At 36.3% G+C, this 16,702-nt stretch overlaps 1 protein-coding gene across 1 annotated transcript; it reads right to left on the bottom strand.

The window, feature by feature from the left end:
* Positions 1-1,342: 1,342 nt before the first annotated feature.
* Positions 1,343-16,517, bottom strand: LOC145553665 (polymeric immunoglobulin receptor-like). The gene is made up of 7 exons (XM_081612473.1): positions 16,473-16,517; positions 14,180-14,516; positions 13,762-14,049; positions 13,581-13,661; positions 6,945-7,043; positions 6,799-6,857; positions 1,343-1,813 (listed from the first exon to the last, which is right to left on the bottom strand). The coding sequence occupies exons 1-7, from the start codon at positions 16,515-16,517 to the stop codon at positions 1,754-1,756; spliced, it is 969 nt and encodes a 322-aa protein (XP_081468599.1). The 3' UTR covers positions 1,343-1,753.
* Between the last annotated feature and the right edge of the window lie 185 nt (positions 16,518-16,702).

Below are 16,702 nucleotides of genomic sequence, written 5' to 3'. Positions count from 1 at the left end.
TAGTTCAACATTTACTGTCAGTATAAATTAGTTCTGACCGTCTGATTGCACTAAGACAGAAAGAGGGAAGTTCAAAGTGTTGCATCTCAGAGTCGATTAACGCCGGAAACATTTCTGCCAATTCATTATTCTCTGTACCGTCTGAAAAGTTTCGTATATTTTGCTAATCTTCCAGTTAAAACTATCTACCTTTTCTTACATCCAGCTTTACTTCAGTGGAGAGATCTCTTAGTATTTTGGACACTCCACATTTGTATTTTCCAGCATCATCCAAATGAAGATCAGAGATGGTCACAGTGAAGATTCTTGATGTTTTGTCATCATAGGTGGAATATTTGTTCTGATTATTTTGTGATCTTGTGAGAACATCACTGTTTCTGCATGGGTCGTTACACAGATATTTCTCATAACTTTCATAACCTTCATCATATGGACAAGAAACATTCACATCTCTTCCTTCGCATCCAAACACTTGGATCAAACCTGCAGCACGGCTCACACAACACACAGCAGCTGGAGGCAGGAGAGAATAAACATTTAATTCAATGCAAATTAACTTTAATTCACAATTATTGTCATTTGAACAAAAATATCATAAAATTTTTAGTCTGAGTTCTCAGTAAATATATCAAAAGATAAGGCCATATATAAAAGACAACAGATAGCTTGTAAATGTATGTATTTAAAAACAACTCGAAAAACAAAGTAGTATGACAGTTACGAGGCACCATATCTTGTCTTTTGATTTTTTTTTTATAATGTTAAGATGACAAAATCTACTCCTGCTTTTTAAAGCCTCTGGAAACTATTGGATTTATATTTGAATATTAAAACTTACCAGACAAGATGAACAACACGACCTGGAAGCTCCACATCTTTGCATTACTGAAAACGACAAACTAAACCAGAAATAATGTTGAAGTAAAGCATGAAGTGTTTTAAGGAAACCACATCGGTCTGCTAAGTTCAGCCCTCTGCACAAAACAAGCCTCATTAATGGGGTGTGAAATGATGTATCTCTCTATTTTTCAAATGCTGAAACTGAGCTCTGTCAAAACGACCAGGAAACTAAGAAGATGTGATTATAATTAGAAAGATAAAAATAAGTATTTAGAAAGTTGGAGGAAAAGGTCATAGGAAATGTGGGAGGGCTGAGGTGCAGTGGTTAGCGCTGTATCATCTCAAACATATTTCCTGTTTAAATAAAAGTAAAGCAGAACTTTATGTCTATAGTTTGCTTATTTGTTTTCATCGATATTCTCCAGGTTCTTTTTCTCATTGCAAAAGCTGTTTAACAGAATCCGGAGAATAAAATGAGCATAAAGAAATAAGTTGTCACAAATTGAAGGTAAAATGAAAATTTATTTTTAAAGTCAAAATGACAAATGATAAACATCATAGAAACATAAAAAGATTACCAAAACAATTTAAGAGGATGGAAATATTGCAGATATAACAAGTGTTTTCCTCTACAGAAAACCTGATCACCTTCATGATTTAGTCTTAATTTAAAAAGAAACAAAGGCTGTTTTAATAAAAACTCTTATTTATTATTGTGTGGCAAAAGTTAATGTAATAAAACAAGTTACATCATTAAAACATTTAGCAATTAGCATGAAATCTTAAAACAAGTTTGAAATGTATATAATAATTTCCTTTGCAGAGCATTTCACCATTTTGCTTTCCGACAATCAGAATAAAGATCTTCATTTGTGGCGAAACTTTGTTCACATGTTGTTGAGAATCAGCAGCTTCATCGTTGCTCCTGGTTCTCTGATGTGAAGGTTGAGCTGTCTTCTGGATTTTCACAAACCTGAAAAATGATCATTTATGATATTCAGATAAATGAGTTATATTCCTGAGCAGACCAATTTATCTGGATGGATGTTCATAATCTGACAGGACAAAACCTGAAGGATCTAGATACAAAGAAAAAGTCAGATTCAACTGTGCACAAAACCAATCTGGAAGAAAAAATATTAATATAGGAGAAATGTATACAGAAATTACAGAATCCTTTTTGACTGGCGTGATATATATATATAGAAGTTTGATTGCATTTACAAACAAACTTCTTAAATCCATCTGTTAATATTTTGCCTAAGCATCTTTTGAGATGCAACAGAGACGTGCAGAAACTGAGCAGAAACAGTAACATTGACATTGAGTTACATTCATAATCTAACGTTGGCTCCAGCATTCATCATCTATCAGCCATCTGAGGAGACATTAGCGTCTTGCTCAGGATTTGGAACAATAAACTCATCATACTTAGGAGCTGCTATGTCTGCAGTGTTTTGTGAAAAGTGCAATCATGATTTCACAGAAGAGCTGCAGATTAAACACATTTGATTGACACTGAGCTTTTTATGAACTGTGTGATGCTGTGAGAGCTCTGGTGAAGCCAGCTGCAGATTAACAAACCACCCATGGTGGTTTATTTGGGGGTAAATAAACCCCCAAATAAACCATCGTCCTGCTACTGCTTCTAACCGCCTTATTCAACCGTTTCACCAGTAGTAACATCCGGCTGTTGATCACTGACTTAGGTGATGTGATTGTGGCAACACTAAGATAGGAGTCTGGTACTCTGCTCCTCACAGCAGGGTTACCAGAAGTTGTCAACAACGCCACCTTGGGAATTGCACCCAAGGAAGTACACTGCCAGTAGGCTCGAGGTTCGTGACCAGAGAGAACAAGACTTTTCCAAAAAAAAAAATGGGATTACATTTATTGTTTCATGTTAAAAAAATAGACAAACATAAGGAACACAATAGGAAGGTATTGTACAGTACTGAGGCCTACCAGCAGGGGGAGGGAAGTCCAAATGGGAACTGGTTCCTAAAATAAATGTATAAATCCAAAATAAATCACCCCAAACACTTGTGAACAAGCATTCAATCGTGAAGAAACACCGGCCACTCGCACAACACACAGTTCCAGTCTCCCAGGAGACCCGTCAGCTCTCAGCCTGGAGACAAGAGGGTGGGGTAAAACAAGCAAATACAAAAACAAACACAATTACTACAATTTAAACTTGGCCAAAGACTAAAATGAGGTTATCTCCAACATAACCAATTAAAATCATCAATGCTTTAATAGAATAGTCTAAAACAATCCATGGCTGCTACCTGCAGTGAGGTTGGAGGCTACACAAAACAATAGAATGTTCCAAAGTAACAAATTCAAACCAAAGAAAACCCAAAACTAAAGAAACTTAACGAACAAAACAGATTAAACAAGGCAGTTGCAAAAATGAAACAACATCAACCAATGAAACAAGATCTCATTTTAACTTGAATAGTTCTATCACATAAAAAGTCCCATAACCAATTAAACATATTTCCTCCTATACTTACATGGTGTAATTTAGTCATTAACTCTTCTCTCCATAGCATATCGTATGCTTTTTTTTTTTTACATCAAAAAACAAAGCAACAATAGTTTCCTTATTAATTTGAGCTTTTCTAATATCATCCTCTAAACAAAATAGGATCTATTGTTCCTCTTCCTCTACGAAAGCCACTCTGATAAGGAGCAATTAAATGTTTTGACTCCAAATATTGTGTCAATCTCTCATTCACCATCCTTTTCATCAGTTTACACAAATTAGATGTTAAAGCTACTGGTCTGTAATTTCCAGGGTTACTATGATCTTTCCCAGGTTTCTTCAATGGAATAACAATAGCTTCTTTCCACTTCCAAGGCAGTCTCCCCTCCTTCCAAATCTTATTGTATAAAATTAATTTATTTAAAACTTCCTCACTTACATGTCTTAACATAATATAACACACTTCATCTTTACCTGGAGCACTATTCCTAGTTCTATCCAAAGCTCTTTTCAGCTCTCCAATAGAGAAAGGATAATTCATCAGATCATTATTACTCTTTCTTCTTAAGATTCCATCATTTTCCTTTCTAGTTTTCTCCCTTCCCTCTATTTCATTAACTGATCAATTTTTCCCACTATGAATCTCTACAAATGCTCTCACTAACATATCAGCCTTTTCCTTGTCAGTTACAGCAACTACATCATTTTTATTTAGTATAGGATAACTCCATTCCCTTCCATCTCCTCCCATTTTTTTGATCATCCCCAAACATTCCCTAGTTTTGTACTACTGCCAATTGTGTCACAGAAACCTCTCCAGAATTCTCTTTTTGTCCTTCTTATTGTTCTCCTTACTTTTGCTTGTGACTTTTTATATTCAATTAAATGTTGAAAATTATGAGACCTTTTAACCAATTTAAATGCTTTATTTCTTTCTCTAACTGCTTTTCTACACTCTTCATTCCATCATGGAACTAACTTTCTCCTATTTTTCCCTGATGTTTTTGGAATAGACTCCTCAGCAGCAGTTAAAATACTCTGACTAATCTCTTGGTTCATACTTTCAATACTGTGATCATTTTTAATATTTAAAATTTTCCTATCGCATAAGTTATAAAATTCCTCCCAATTTGCTTTCTCAAATATCCACTTTCCTCCTATCATTTCAGGTCTATGCACCTGGCCCATCCTTATTTTGCTGATTATAATGTAGTGATCACTACCAAATGTCTTATTTTTAACTTGCCAATCACATAATGGAGCTAAACAGCTAGAAACAAATGTCAAATCTAATACAGATTCCTTACCTGAATTTATATCAATTCTTGTCTTCTTACCATTATTCAAGTAAACCAGATTATTACTATCTAGAAATTCCTCTAAATTTTCCCATTATAATCTACTTTTCCACTACCCCATAATGAATGATGTGCATTAAAGTCTCCACACCAAATAACATTTCCTTTCATATCCATCTCTTCAAGTTTGCTTAACTCAAGCTTTTTACAAGGATTGTAAAATTTAAAAACAACATTACCTTCTCTTCCACCCATATTTTAATTGCAACATACTCCAAGTCTCTTTTCCTTCCAATAATTTTATATGGAATACCTTCCTTAATCAAAGAAAGACATCCTCCCCCATTTCCTTCTTCTCTATCATATCCAACTGCAATATATCCATTATTTTAAAATCCAAACAAAGCCTCAACCAAGTTTCCTGTATACAAATTATATCAGGTTTCTTTTAATTCATAAATAAACTCTTTAAAATCTTGCCGAATTGACAAAAGCATCCTCGCATTCCATTGTAAGATTGAGACTATCCTTCTTGACTACATAGCTCTCCCCTTATTTCTTCCCACTGAATATTCTTTAAGTCTAAGCTAAGGCATGCTGCCTTCACAATAATCTGAATCCTTTCCGTTTTTGATTTCACGTCCGATGTTGCATTTATAACTCCTGCAATAAAGTCACCATTTTCTTTTTTTCCTCTTCTGTCTTCTTTTCAATCATTTCCAGAATTTTTGAGATTATTTGCTTTTCACCTGTTAGAGATTTCCCATTTTGTTTCTCTTAACTACTTTACACGCTTCTGCATATGCTACTTTCTGCGTAACTTTCGTTTTCTGTATAGTTGTCGTTTCATTACTTCGCATCCCCAAAAAGCAACACTATGCTCTCCTCCACAACTACAGCACTTAGGTTTAACTCCAACTCCACATTTACCATATTCATGGTCTCCAGAACATCGGGCACATCTCCTTTTTCCTTTACACATTTTTGCAACATGGCCAAATTCCTGACAGTTGAAGCACCTCACTGGTTTGGGCACGTATTCCCTGACACTAAATCTTATCAAACCAAAGAAAACCTCCTTTGGCATTTATTTTGTTTCAAACTCCAACAACACAGTTTCTGTTTCAACCTTTTCTGTACCCCTTGTCATTCTCCGAGCTCCCTTTATTTCCTTGTTTCTTTCTTTCAAATTCTCAACTAAGTCCTTCATGTTAACACTCAACGGCACTCCTGTGATAATTCTTTTGCTTTCATCATTTCTTTTTTCACCCACTTTAACAACTGCTCTGACTTTAACTTTACACACCCATCCAAGCTTTTTTGCCTTTTCAACTTGCCCTTCCGAATTACATCCAGTATTTTAGCATGTTTAATTTCCCCAACATGTGTTTTTAGTGCTTTTGTTAGTTTAATTGGATCAATCTTCTTGACTCCTTCTCCTTCATCAAATCTTATTATAATGTTCAGGTTTTATCTTTTTGGTGCTTCTTTTCCTTCCTCAATACCGTCATTATCGGCGTCTTCAGTGCTTTCCTCATTTCCTCTTTCGGCAGCAAGCTGCTTCTTTCCACCCTTTCCCACCAAGTACCACTCTTTATCTTCATTCTGCCCACTCCTTCCTTCCTCTTCACTACACCCCATACTATTACAGTCACTTCTTTCTAAATCCAACGTTGTCACGTTCCAATTTAAATCGCATTTATCACCAGACGACTCTCGTCTTGCCGTTTCTCAGCGTGGTCGGCAACCCGTATGTCGTGGCTAAGACCCTGAGCGTCAGCACCTCTTCGACCGCTAGCTCCCAGCTCGTATTCACCTGGTCTCCGGTGGGTCTCTTGTTGACAGTGAACACGCCTCATAAGCAACCAGGTGAGAGTCTGCCTTTATACTCTCCACCCCTCATGAGGTGATTAGGGGCCAGGTGTTTTGAATATTGGGGCAGGCTTCTTCCTGCTACATGAAGAAAATGTTTCCATTGCAGTTTGTGAAATATATCTATTTCCATACGACTGAAGAACCACCTCATCCTAGTGCAACAACTTTTTATTGAAAACTCTACGTTTTTTCAAAATTGTTGTGTTTCTATGAAGCAAATTTATTTTATAGTTAATGGAAACATAATGTCCTCACAAGAAGACATCTTTCAGAGCTGAAGCTTTGTGGACTTACATCATTGATCCTCTGGTCCTCAGTAGCATCAGCAGTGTTCAGTACATTCATCTGGATTTCTACAGCAACAAAAAACATGGTCTCTTTTTGGTCTGTGTTTTTTTATAGTTTTTAGTATTGTGTGTTGATGTTCTGGGTAAATTCACCTTGTTGCTTTAATTTTCTTTTAGGAATCATCAGAAGGACAAAAGGCAGGATCCACAGCAGAAACAGGACGACACGCAGGATGTGAAATAAGGTCAGATCTGAAAAGAAGAGAACTGAGTATTTAACAGGCCTGGTCAGAAAGTTTCCTGGAAACAGACACAGAGAATGAAAGCAGGTATTAATAATTTGAAACTTTGTTCAGAAGAATCAACACTAAACATTCAGACTTCATTTATGAAGGACAAGCAACAGGAAGGGCTGGTAGGTCCAGGATTGACCTGCGTTGGTTCAATTGGCTCTAAAGGGAGATTAGACACACTATGATAAAACTTCTAGAAAGAGAACAAGCTGCTATTGCTGGTTTATAAATCACTGAACAGTTTAGCGCCACAATGCATTAAAGATCTGCTGCTGTTGTATCAACCTTACAGACCTCTCAGGTCTTCTGCTTCTGCTTCTGCTTCTGCATCTCCAGAATCAAACATGGAGAAGCAGCATTCAGCTTCTATGCCCCACAGATCTGGAACAAACTTCCAGAAAACTGCACAACAGCTGAAACACTGAGTTCCTTTAAATCTGGACTAAAAACTCACTTGTTTAGAAATTTAACAACACTTGACTGAATGTAACATTTCAATTGTTGACTTTATATTTTTAGTTTTTTTAATGATGTAAAGCTCTAAGAAATACGTTCTAACTGAAATGTGCTATATAAAAAAATTATTTGGTTTGATGGTTGACATAATTTCAATATTAAAAATAGTAAAGAAGCTGGCCCTCAACCAGATCACTTCAGCTCCAAGCCAAGTGACTCTGGATCCCAAACTAGCTGCCTGCAGTCTGGACTGTTGATAAAATATTCTGCAGAGAAAGAAACCACACAATGTGCCTGAAAGATGCAAGATTTCTCCTGTTGTGTCTCGAAATATACACAAACTTTCATGTAAATTTTTTACTGACTTAACCTGGATTTTATGTTGCTTTGTTATTCTATCTCTCACGTTGAAGAGTCACATTCTATTGACTGTTTAACATAATATGAAATGGGTTGAACACCATTTCATAGAGGAACTTTGTTATTGGAAGACGGTGGACATCTGCAGCGCGTCCATTTGGCTGAGGGGAGAAGCCAACAAAACAACCTTCTCTAATTCTCCATTAATATATTTGATTATTTGAATATCTGCTGTTTGTGGAAAAACAAGTGAAGGAATATCAGAAGTGGCACACAGAAACAGAAAATGTAAAGATTTTACCAGGTTTATGTGATGGTGGCTGTGATGTAACCTGTTCAGCCGAGCTGGTTTGATGTAGAGAGACTGTCAGAGGAAATACGAAACATAATGTACTGAAAACAAAACTCAATCTGGATTTTTTTTGTTGCTTTTTGTTTTTTTTCTCTCTCTGTGCTGATCTCACCGACTTCCAGCTGTATCTTTATGAATCTCAGCTGAGAGTCTGAACCACAGTAGTATGTTCCTGCATCAGCTGCTTCCAGTTCAGTGATGATCACAGAGAAACAGCAGGAGGAGACATTGAGCAGCTTGAACTTTGTTTGGTTCTCCATCATGTCTGTGCAGTTGTTGTGTTGGTCTCCTTTACAGAGGAACTTCCTGTTATCATGTTGTTGTCCTGAATTAGGACACTGCAGAGTTACTGGACGTCCCTCGATGCCACTGATGTTGTACAACTCGAGTTCTGTCAGAGAGATTTTATTCATACATAAATGTATATAAGATTTACTGATAAAATATCTGTGCATCAATTTATAAAACCTGTGCTCTTTTACTGATTAAAAAATGGGGGAAAAATGAAGAAATGCTATGATCTCTATTATCATGTTGTTGTCCTGAATTAGGACACTGCAGAGTTACTGGATGTCCCTCGATGCCACTGAGGTTGTACGAGTCCAGACAGAACAATTCTGCCAGAGAAAGAAATATTAATAACTGTTGTATTGTACACTTAGTAAGAATCTATATTAAATTAGTAAAGAATAAACATTTATATTGATCCCTTAGTTTTTTCTTAATAAGGCAGAATGATCTCTCACCTTTGACCTCCAGCTCAACAGCAGTGAAAGCATCAAATTCTGAGTTTCTCTGGACTCCACAAAGATACGACCCAGAATCCTTCAGGGTCAGACTGGAAATGGTCACTGTGAATATTCCTGACTTCCTGTCATCAGAGAGTCTGAATCGTCCATCTTGTGTGTTGCTAGAGGTGATCACTGCCTGTTGTAGACATGTGGAGGGCCGGTTTCCTCTGCAGAAGAACTTCAGCTTGTGGACAGACTGAGAGTCGTACGGACAGCTGATGGTCACTGAACCTTCCTCAGTACTTTGGGTTTTATTCACCGTGTCGCAGCATCTGTCTGATAGGAAGATAAGAGTCTGTCAGATAGTAAAAGATATATATCTGTACAGTTAACCAGAAACACATGAATTAAGTAAATTAGAATATAAAACGTTGATCACGATCTGCTAATTCCTGGGTTTCAGATGACACAGTACTGACGTCAATTGATTAAAACCAAGCTAATTTTAACTGTATTGGTTCTGTGTTCCCTCAGTTTTAATTCTCTTTCTTGCCTCTCTAAGCCCTCAAAAGTCTCTCACTGTAGTTCAACATTACTGTCAGTATAAATTAGTTCTGACCGTCTGATTGCACTAAGACAGAAGAGGGAAGTTCAAAGTGTTGCATCTCAGAGTCGATTAACGCCGGAAACATTTCTGCCAATTCATTATTTTCTGTATCCTCTGTAAAGTTTGTATATTTGCTATCTTCCAGTTAAAACTATCTACCTTTCTTACTTCCAGCTTTACTTCAGTGGAGAGATCTCTTAGTATTTTGGACACTCCACATTTGTATTTTCCAGCATCATCCAAATGAAGATCATAGATGGTCACAGTGAAGATTCTTGATGTTTTGTCATCATAGGTGGAATATTTGTTCTGATGTTTTGTGATCCTGTGAAAACATCACTGTTTCTGCATGGGTCGTTACACAGATATTTCTCATAACTTTCATAACCTTCATCATATGGACAAGAAACATTCACATCTCTTCCTTCGTATCCAAACACTTGGATCAAACCTGCAGCACGGCTCACACAACCACAGCAGCTGGAGGCAGAGAGAATAAACATTTAATTCAATGCAAATTAACTTAATTCACAATTATTGTCATTTGAACAAAAATATCATAAAATTCTTAGTCTGAATCCTCAGCAAATAGTAAATATATAAAAAGATAAGGCATATATAAAAGACAACAGATAGCTTGTAAATGTACATATTAAAAACAAATAGACAAACAAAAGTAGTATGACAGTTCGAGGCACCATATCTTGTCTTTGATTTTTTTTTATAATGTTAGATGACAAAATCTACTCCTGCTTTTTAAAGCCACTGGAAAATGTTGGATTATATTTGAATATTAAAATTACCAGACAAGATGAACAACACGACCTGGAAGCTCCACATCTTGCATTACTGAAACGACAACTAACAGAATAATGTTGAAGTAAAGCATGAAGTGTTTTAAGGAACCACATCGGTCTGCTAAGTTCAGCCCTCTGCAAAAACAGCCTCAGAATGGGTGTGAAATGATGTATCTCTCTATTTTTCAATGCTGAAACGAGCTCTGTCAAAACGACCAGGAAACTAAGAAGACGTGATTAATTAGAAGATAAATAAGTATTTAGAAAGATGGAGGAAAAGGTCATAGGAAATGTGGGAGGGCTGAGGTGCAGTGGTTAGCGCTGTATCATCTCAAACATTTCCTGTTAAATAAAAGTAAAGCAGAACTTGTCTATAGTTGCTTATTTGTTTCATCGATATTCTCCAGTTCTTTTTCTCATTGCAAAAGCTGTTATAGTACAGAATCCAGTGAATAAAATGAGCATAAAGAAATAAGTGTCACAAATTGAAGGTAAATTAAATGTATTTTTAAAGTCAAAATGACAAATGATAAACATCATAGAACATAAAAGATTACCAGAACAATTTAAGAGGATGGAAATATGCAGATATAACAAGTGTTTTCCTCTACAGAAAACCTGATCAACTTCATGATTTAGTCTTAATTAAAAGAAACAAAGGCTGTTTAATAAAAACTCTTATTTTATGGTGTTGCAAAAGTTAATTAAAAACAAGTTACATCATTAAACATTAGCAATTAGCATGAATCTTAAACTAGTTTGAAATGTATATAATAATTCCTTTGCAGAGCATTTCACCATTTGCTTTCTGACAATCAAAATAAAGATCTTCATTTGGGCGAAACTTGTTCACATGTTGTGAGATCAGCAGCTCATCGTTGCTCCTGGTTCTCTGATGTGAAGGTTGAGCTGTCTTCTGGATTTTCACAAACCTGAAATGATCATTATGATATTCAGATAATGGTTATATTCCTGAGCAGACCAACTTATCTGGATGAATTTCATATTGACAGGACAAAACCTGAAGGATCTGGATACAAAGAAAAATCAGATTCAACTGTGCACAAAACCATTCTGGAGAAAAATATAATATAGGAGAATGTATACAGAAATTACAGAATCCTTTGACTGGCGTGAATAATATATATATAAGAAGTTTGATGCATTACAAACAACTTCTTAAATCCATCTGTTAATATTTTGCCAAGCATCTTTGAGATGCAACAGAGACGTGCAGAAACTGAGCAGAAACAGTAACATTGACATTGAGTTACATTCATAATCTAACGTTGGCTCCAGCATTCATCATCTATCAGCCATCTGAGGAGACATTAGCGTCTTCCTCAGGATTTGGAGCAATAAACTCATCATACTTAGGAGATGCTATGTCTGCAGTGTTTTGTGGAAAGTGCAATCATGATTCACAGAAGAGCTGCAGATTAAACACATTGATGACACTCAGCTTTATGAACTGTGTGATGCTGTGAGAGCTCTGGTGGAGCCAGCTGAGATTAACAAACACCCATGGTGTTTATTTGGGGTAAATAACCCCAAATAAACCATCGTCCTGCTACTGCTCTAACCGCCTTATCAACCGTTTCACCAGTAAACATCCGGCTGTGATCTTTGACTTATGGATGTGAAAGAAATGTTCCATTGCAGTTTGTGAAATATATCTATTTCCATAAGACTGAAGAACCACCTCATCCTAGTGCAACAACTTTTTTTTGAAAACTCTACGTTGTTCAAAATTGTTGTGTTCTTTGAAGCAAATTTATTTTATAGTAATGGAACATAATGTCCTCACAAGAAGAAATCTTTCAGAGCTGAGCTTGTGGACTTACATCATTGATCCTCTGGTCCTCAGTAGCATCAGCAGTGTTCAGTACATTCATCTGGATTTCTACAGCAACAAAAAACATGACTCTGTTGTTCTGGGATTTTCTTGTTTTTGTATGTGGTTGATGTCTGGGTAAATTCACCTTGTTGCTTTAATTTCTTTTTAGGAATCATCAGAAGGACAAAGGCAGGATCCACAGCAGAAACAGGACGACACGCAGATGTAAATAAGGTCAGATCTGAAAAGAAGAGAACTGGTATTAACAGGCCTGGACAGAAAGTTTCCTGGAAAAAGACACAGAGAATGAAAGCAGGTATTAATAATTTGAAACTTTGTTTAGAAGAATCAACACAAAACATTCAGACTTCATTTATGAAGGACAAGCAACAGGAAGGGCTGGTAGGTCCAGGATTGACCTGCGTTGGTTCAATTGGCTCTAAAGGGAGATTAGACACACTATGATAAAACTTCTAGAAAGAAACAAGCTGCTACTGCTAGTTTATAAATCACTGAACAGTTTAGCACCACAATGCATTAAAGATCTGCTGCTGTTGTATCAACCTTACAGACCTCTCAGGTCTTCTGCTTCTCGTTCTGGTTCTGCATCTCCAGAACCAAACATGGAGAAGCAGCATTCAGAGAATCAAACTTCCAGAAAACTGCACAACAGCTGAAACACTGAGTTCCTTTAAATCTGGACTAAAAACTCACTTGTTTAGAAATTTAACAACACTTGACTGAATGTAACATTTCAATTGTTGACTTTATATATTTTAGTTTTTTAAATGATGTAAAGCTCTAAGAAATACGTTCTAACTGAAATGTGCTATATAAAAAATGTATTTGGTTTGATGGTTGACATAATTTCAATATTAAAAATAGTAAAGAAGCTGGCCCTCAACCAGATCGCTTCAGCTCCAAGCCAAGTGACTCTGGATCCCAAACTAGCTGCCTGCAGTCTGGACTGTTGATAAAATATTCTGCAGAGAAAGAAACCACACAATATGCCTGAAAGATGCAAGATTTCTCCTGTTGTGTCTCGAAATATACACAAACTTTTCATGTAAATTTTTCACTGACTTAACCTGCATTTTATGTTGCTTTGTTATTCTCTCACGTGGAAGAATCACATTCTATTGACTGTTTAACATCATATGAAATGGGTTGAACACCTTTGGATTGGAAGACGGTGGACATCTGCAGCACGTCCATTTGGCTGAGGGGAGAAGCCAACAAAGCAACCTTCTCTAATTCTCCATTAATATATTTGAGTATTTGAATATCTGCTGTTTGTGGAAAACAAGTGAAGGAATATCAGGGGAAGCACAAAGAAAGAAAATGTAAATAGTTTACCAGGTTTATGTGATGGTGGCTGTGATGTAACCTGTTCAGAAGAGCTGGTTGGAGCCACAGAGCTGGTTTGATGAAGAGAGACTGTCAGAGGAAATACGAAACATAATGTACTGAAAACAAAACTCAATCTGGATTTTTTTTGTTGCTTTTTGTTTTTTTTCTCTCTCTGTGCTGATCTCACCGACTGCCAGCTGTATCTTTATGAATCTCAGCTGAGAGTCTGAACCACAGTAGTATGTTCCTGCATCAGCTGCTTCCAGTTCAGTGATGATCACAGAGAAACAGCAGGAGTAGACATTGAGCAGCTTGAACTTTGTTTGGTTCTCCATCATGTCTGTGCAGTTGTTGTGTTGGTCTCCTTTACAGAGGAACTTCCTGTTATCATGTTGTTGTCCTGAATTAGGACACTGCAGAGTTACTGGACGTCCCTCGATGCCACTGAAGTTGTACGACTCCAGACAGAACAATTCTGCCAGAGAAGGAAATATTAATAACTGTTGCATTTGTACACTTAGTAAGATTCAATATTAAATTAGTAAAGAATACACATTTATATTAACCCCTTAGTTTTTTCTTAATAAGGCAGACTGACCTCTCACCTTTGACCTCCAGCTCAACAGCAGTGAAAGCATCAAATCCTGAGTTTCTCTGGACTCCACAAAGATACGACCCAGAATCCTTCAGGGTCAGACTGGAAATGGTCACTGTGAATATTCCTGACTTCCTGTCATCAGAGAGTCTGAATCGTCCATCTTGTGTGTTGCTAGAGGTGATCACTGCCTGCTGTAGACATGTGGAGGGCCGGTTTCCTCTGCAGAAGAACTTCAGCTTGTCGACAGACTGAGAGTCGTACGGACAGCTGATGGTCACTGAACCTTCCTCAGTACTTTGGGTTTGTTTCACCGTGTCGCAGCATCTGTCTGATAGGAAAATAATCTATATAAACCAACAAAAAACTAGACAAAATGTTCACATAAAACAAAGTTATACTTTTTTGATAGAGATTTATATTCAACGTAAACCAGTAAAGTTGTATTTTTGTATTAATATGTCTGCATCGATGTGTAAACATATTTATTTTCCACATTGAAGCTAATTCAGATTTGCAGATACATGATAAATCAAATTAGAAAATGCATTTTGCTTCTAATAATAGCTACACATTGACTAAAATTGTATATCAACATGGTTAGATGTTGATGCTTCATTTAATTCATTTAATTTGCTGTGGAATCTCTAGTGAAATATAAAAACATTAACTTATTATTTACCTTTTTTATGTGCAGTTTTACTTCAGTGTAGAGATCATTTCTCCACCTACTGACTCCACACAGTATTTCCCAGCATCATGTGATCGAAAACCAGAGATGGTCACTTTGACAACTCTGTTCTTCTTATCATCAGTGATGTAATATTTGTCCCTATTTTTCTGTTGTTGAACATCACTGGAGCCACAGTCATTCTTGCAAAAGTACTTTTCATTTTCCTTATAGCTCCTATCATATGAGCAGGAAACATTTACACTTCTGCCCTCGTATCCAAACACATGGATCAAACCTTTAGCACTGATCACAAAACTCAGAGCTGCTGCAGACAGAAAACAACATCAGTTTAGTTTTTATGATTCAACATGTGAATGCAGTGGAAGATCTTAATCATCACTTGTTTATATAGTCAAGAAAATCTGCTTAAGAGTATAAGCCACCACATAAATTATTAGCATTCCAGTGTATTATATGTGTTTTTAGACTGAAATTGACCGAAATACCATGTTAAATCAAAAAGGAAAAAAAATGAACCAAAATGCAGACAGCGTTTCACTAGGATGCCTAAAGTGAGGAGCCCCTAAAGTGATGTCATGATTTCAAGAATTTGTAATAAAGAGACAGAGTATGGGGAAGAAGATGGCGGTCGTTCCTTCATTCACTGAAGCTATTCATGTTTACAGGCTTTCAACTCAGACGAAAGGAGAAACAAAGACATCAATAAACATCAATTGTTGCAAATATTTTGACCCAGCTGAGACGTGTAACATGAACTATACAATATTTTTTACAAGTTTTGTAAAACTACTTTTTCAAATAAAAGCACAATCAGTTTGTATCAGATGAGATAAATAAGACTAACACATTTCAGTCAACACAAACAGGAAGTGCTACTGAGTCTTTAAGTAATTGTTATATACTTTAAAAACACATTTTATTTTAATTAAATACATTTCATCATAACATTAAAGCAAACTGCTGTAGAAATTTCTGTTGTAGATCATATATTATATCTTACTGCAGATGATGATGTGTCGATGGCTCCACATCTCTCTGTTCTTTGAGACCAGAGCTGAACTGAGGCAGAAGTTATTTTAAACTGAGACCTTTAGAGGAACCATCAGATCTATTAAGGATCCTGACACTCAGACGCTTTAACACCCTTTGAACGTGTCGACTAAACTCACAAGTGTGAAACATCTTGTTTCGCATTGGTCAAATGATAACTCTGCAGCCGAGGTGCTCACAAGCTTACTCACAAAACCAGGAAATAGATTTTTTTTGCCACATCAAAGTGAGGGTGGAGCATTGAGAGACTCTTGAGTTCTGGTTTTAATTTCAGCTTTGTAGATCTTCATGTTGGACTTATGATGTTCTTTTCCTTAAATGTTTCTTCTGGAACTGATTTGTTTTCACATCAAGAAATGAGCCAATATAAAGGCTCTTTTAGCTTTGCTATTAAAAAAAGATTTAGAATAATAAAACAAGATTACATCATTTTTCAGGGAAAACCAATTGATTGGTTCTTTTCCATTCTGTTCATGTGCATATAACTTCTGGTTTAACAGGAAGTTTACAGCATGTTAAGTTGGAGCATCAGTAACACCTGTAACCATGGAAACGGCACCAGCTTCATGTCTTTCACTGCCTGCTCCAGGTGGTTTATCTGCATTTTCCATTGAATGTTTCTGTTTGTTCAAAGAAAATTTTATATCAGTTAGTGGTGTAGATCATCAATGAGCCTCATGTTTACCTAAAATAAACTGAACTACTTTATTTAAGCAAAATAACATTAATAACTTATATCCTACAGGAGTCTATAACCTGCATTTCAAGAACTTGCTGGTATTTCAAGGA

The sequence above is a fragment of the Poecilia reticulata genome, chromosome 1 (assembly GCF_904066995.2).
Source record: "Poecilia reticulata chromosome 1, P_reticulata-male-v2, whole genome shotgun sequence".
NCBI classification, from domain to species: Eukaryota; Metazoa; Chordata; class Actinopteri; order Cyprinodontiformes; family Poeciliidae; genus Poecilia; species Poecilia reticulata.
This window is presented reverse-complemented; position numbering and strand designations above follow the sequence as displayed.

Bases quoted from the DNA above. Each gene is read 5' to 3' on its own strand.
- LOC145553665 (XM_081612473.1), bottom strand. From the start codon at position 16,517: ATGCAGATAAACCACCTGGAGCAGGCAGTGAAAGACATGAAGCTG. The intron at 14,050-14,179 runs GTGAGAGGTCAG...CTTCTCTGGCAG, and splicing joins TGTTGAGCTGGAGGTCAAAG to AATTGTTCTGTCTGGAGTCG. The intron at 13,662-13,761 runs GTGAGATCAGCA...TTCCTCTGACAG, and splicing joins AAAGATACAGCTGGCAGTCG to TCTCTCTTCATCAAACCAGC.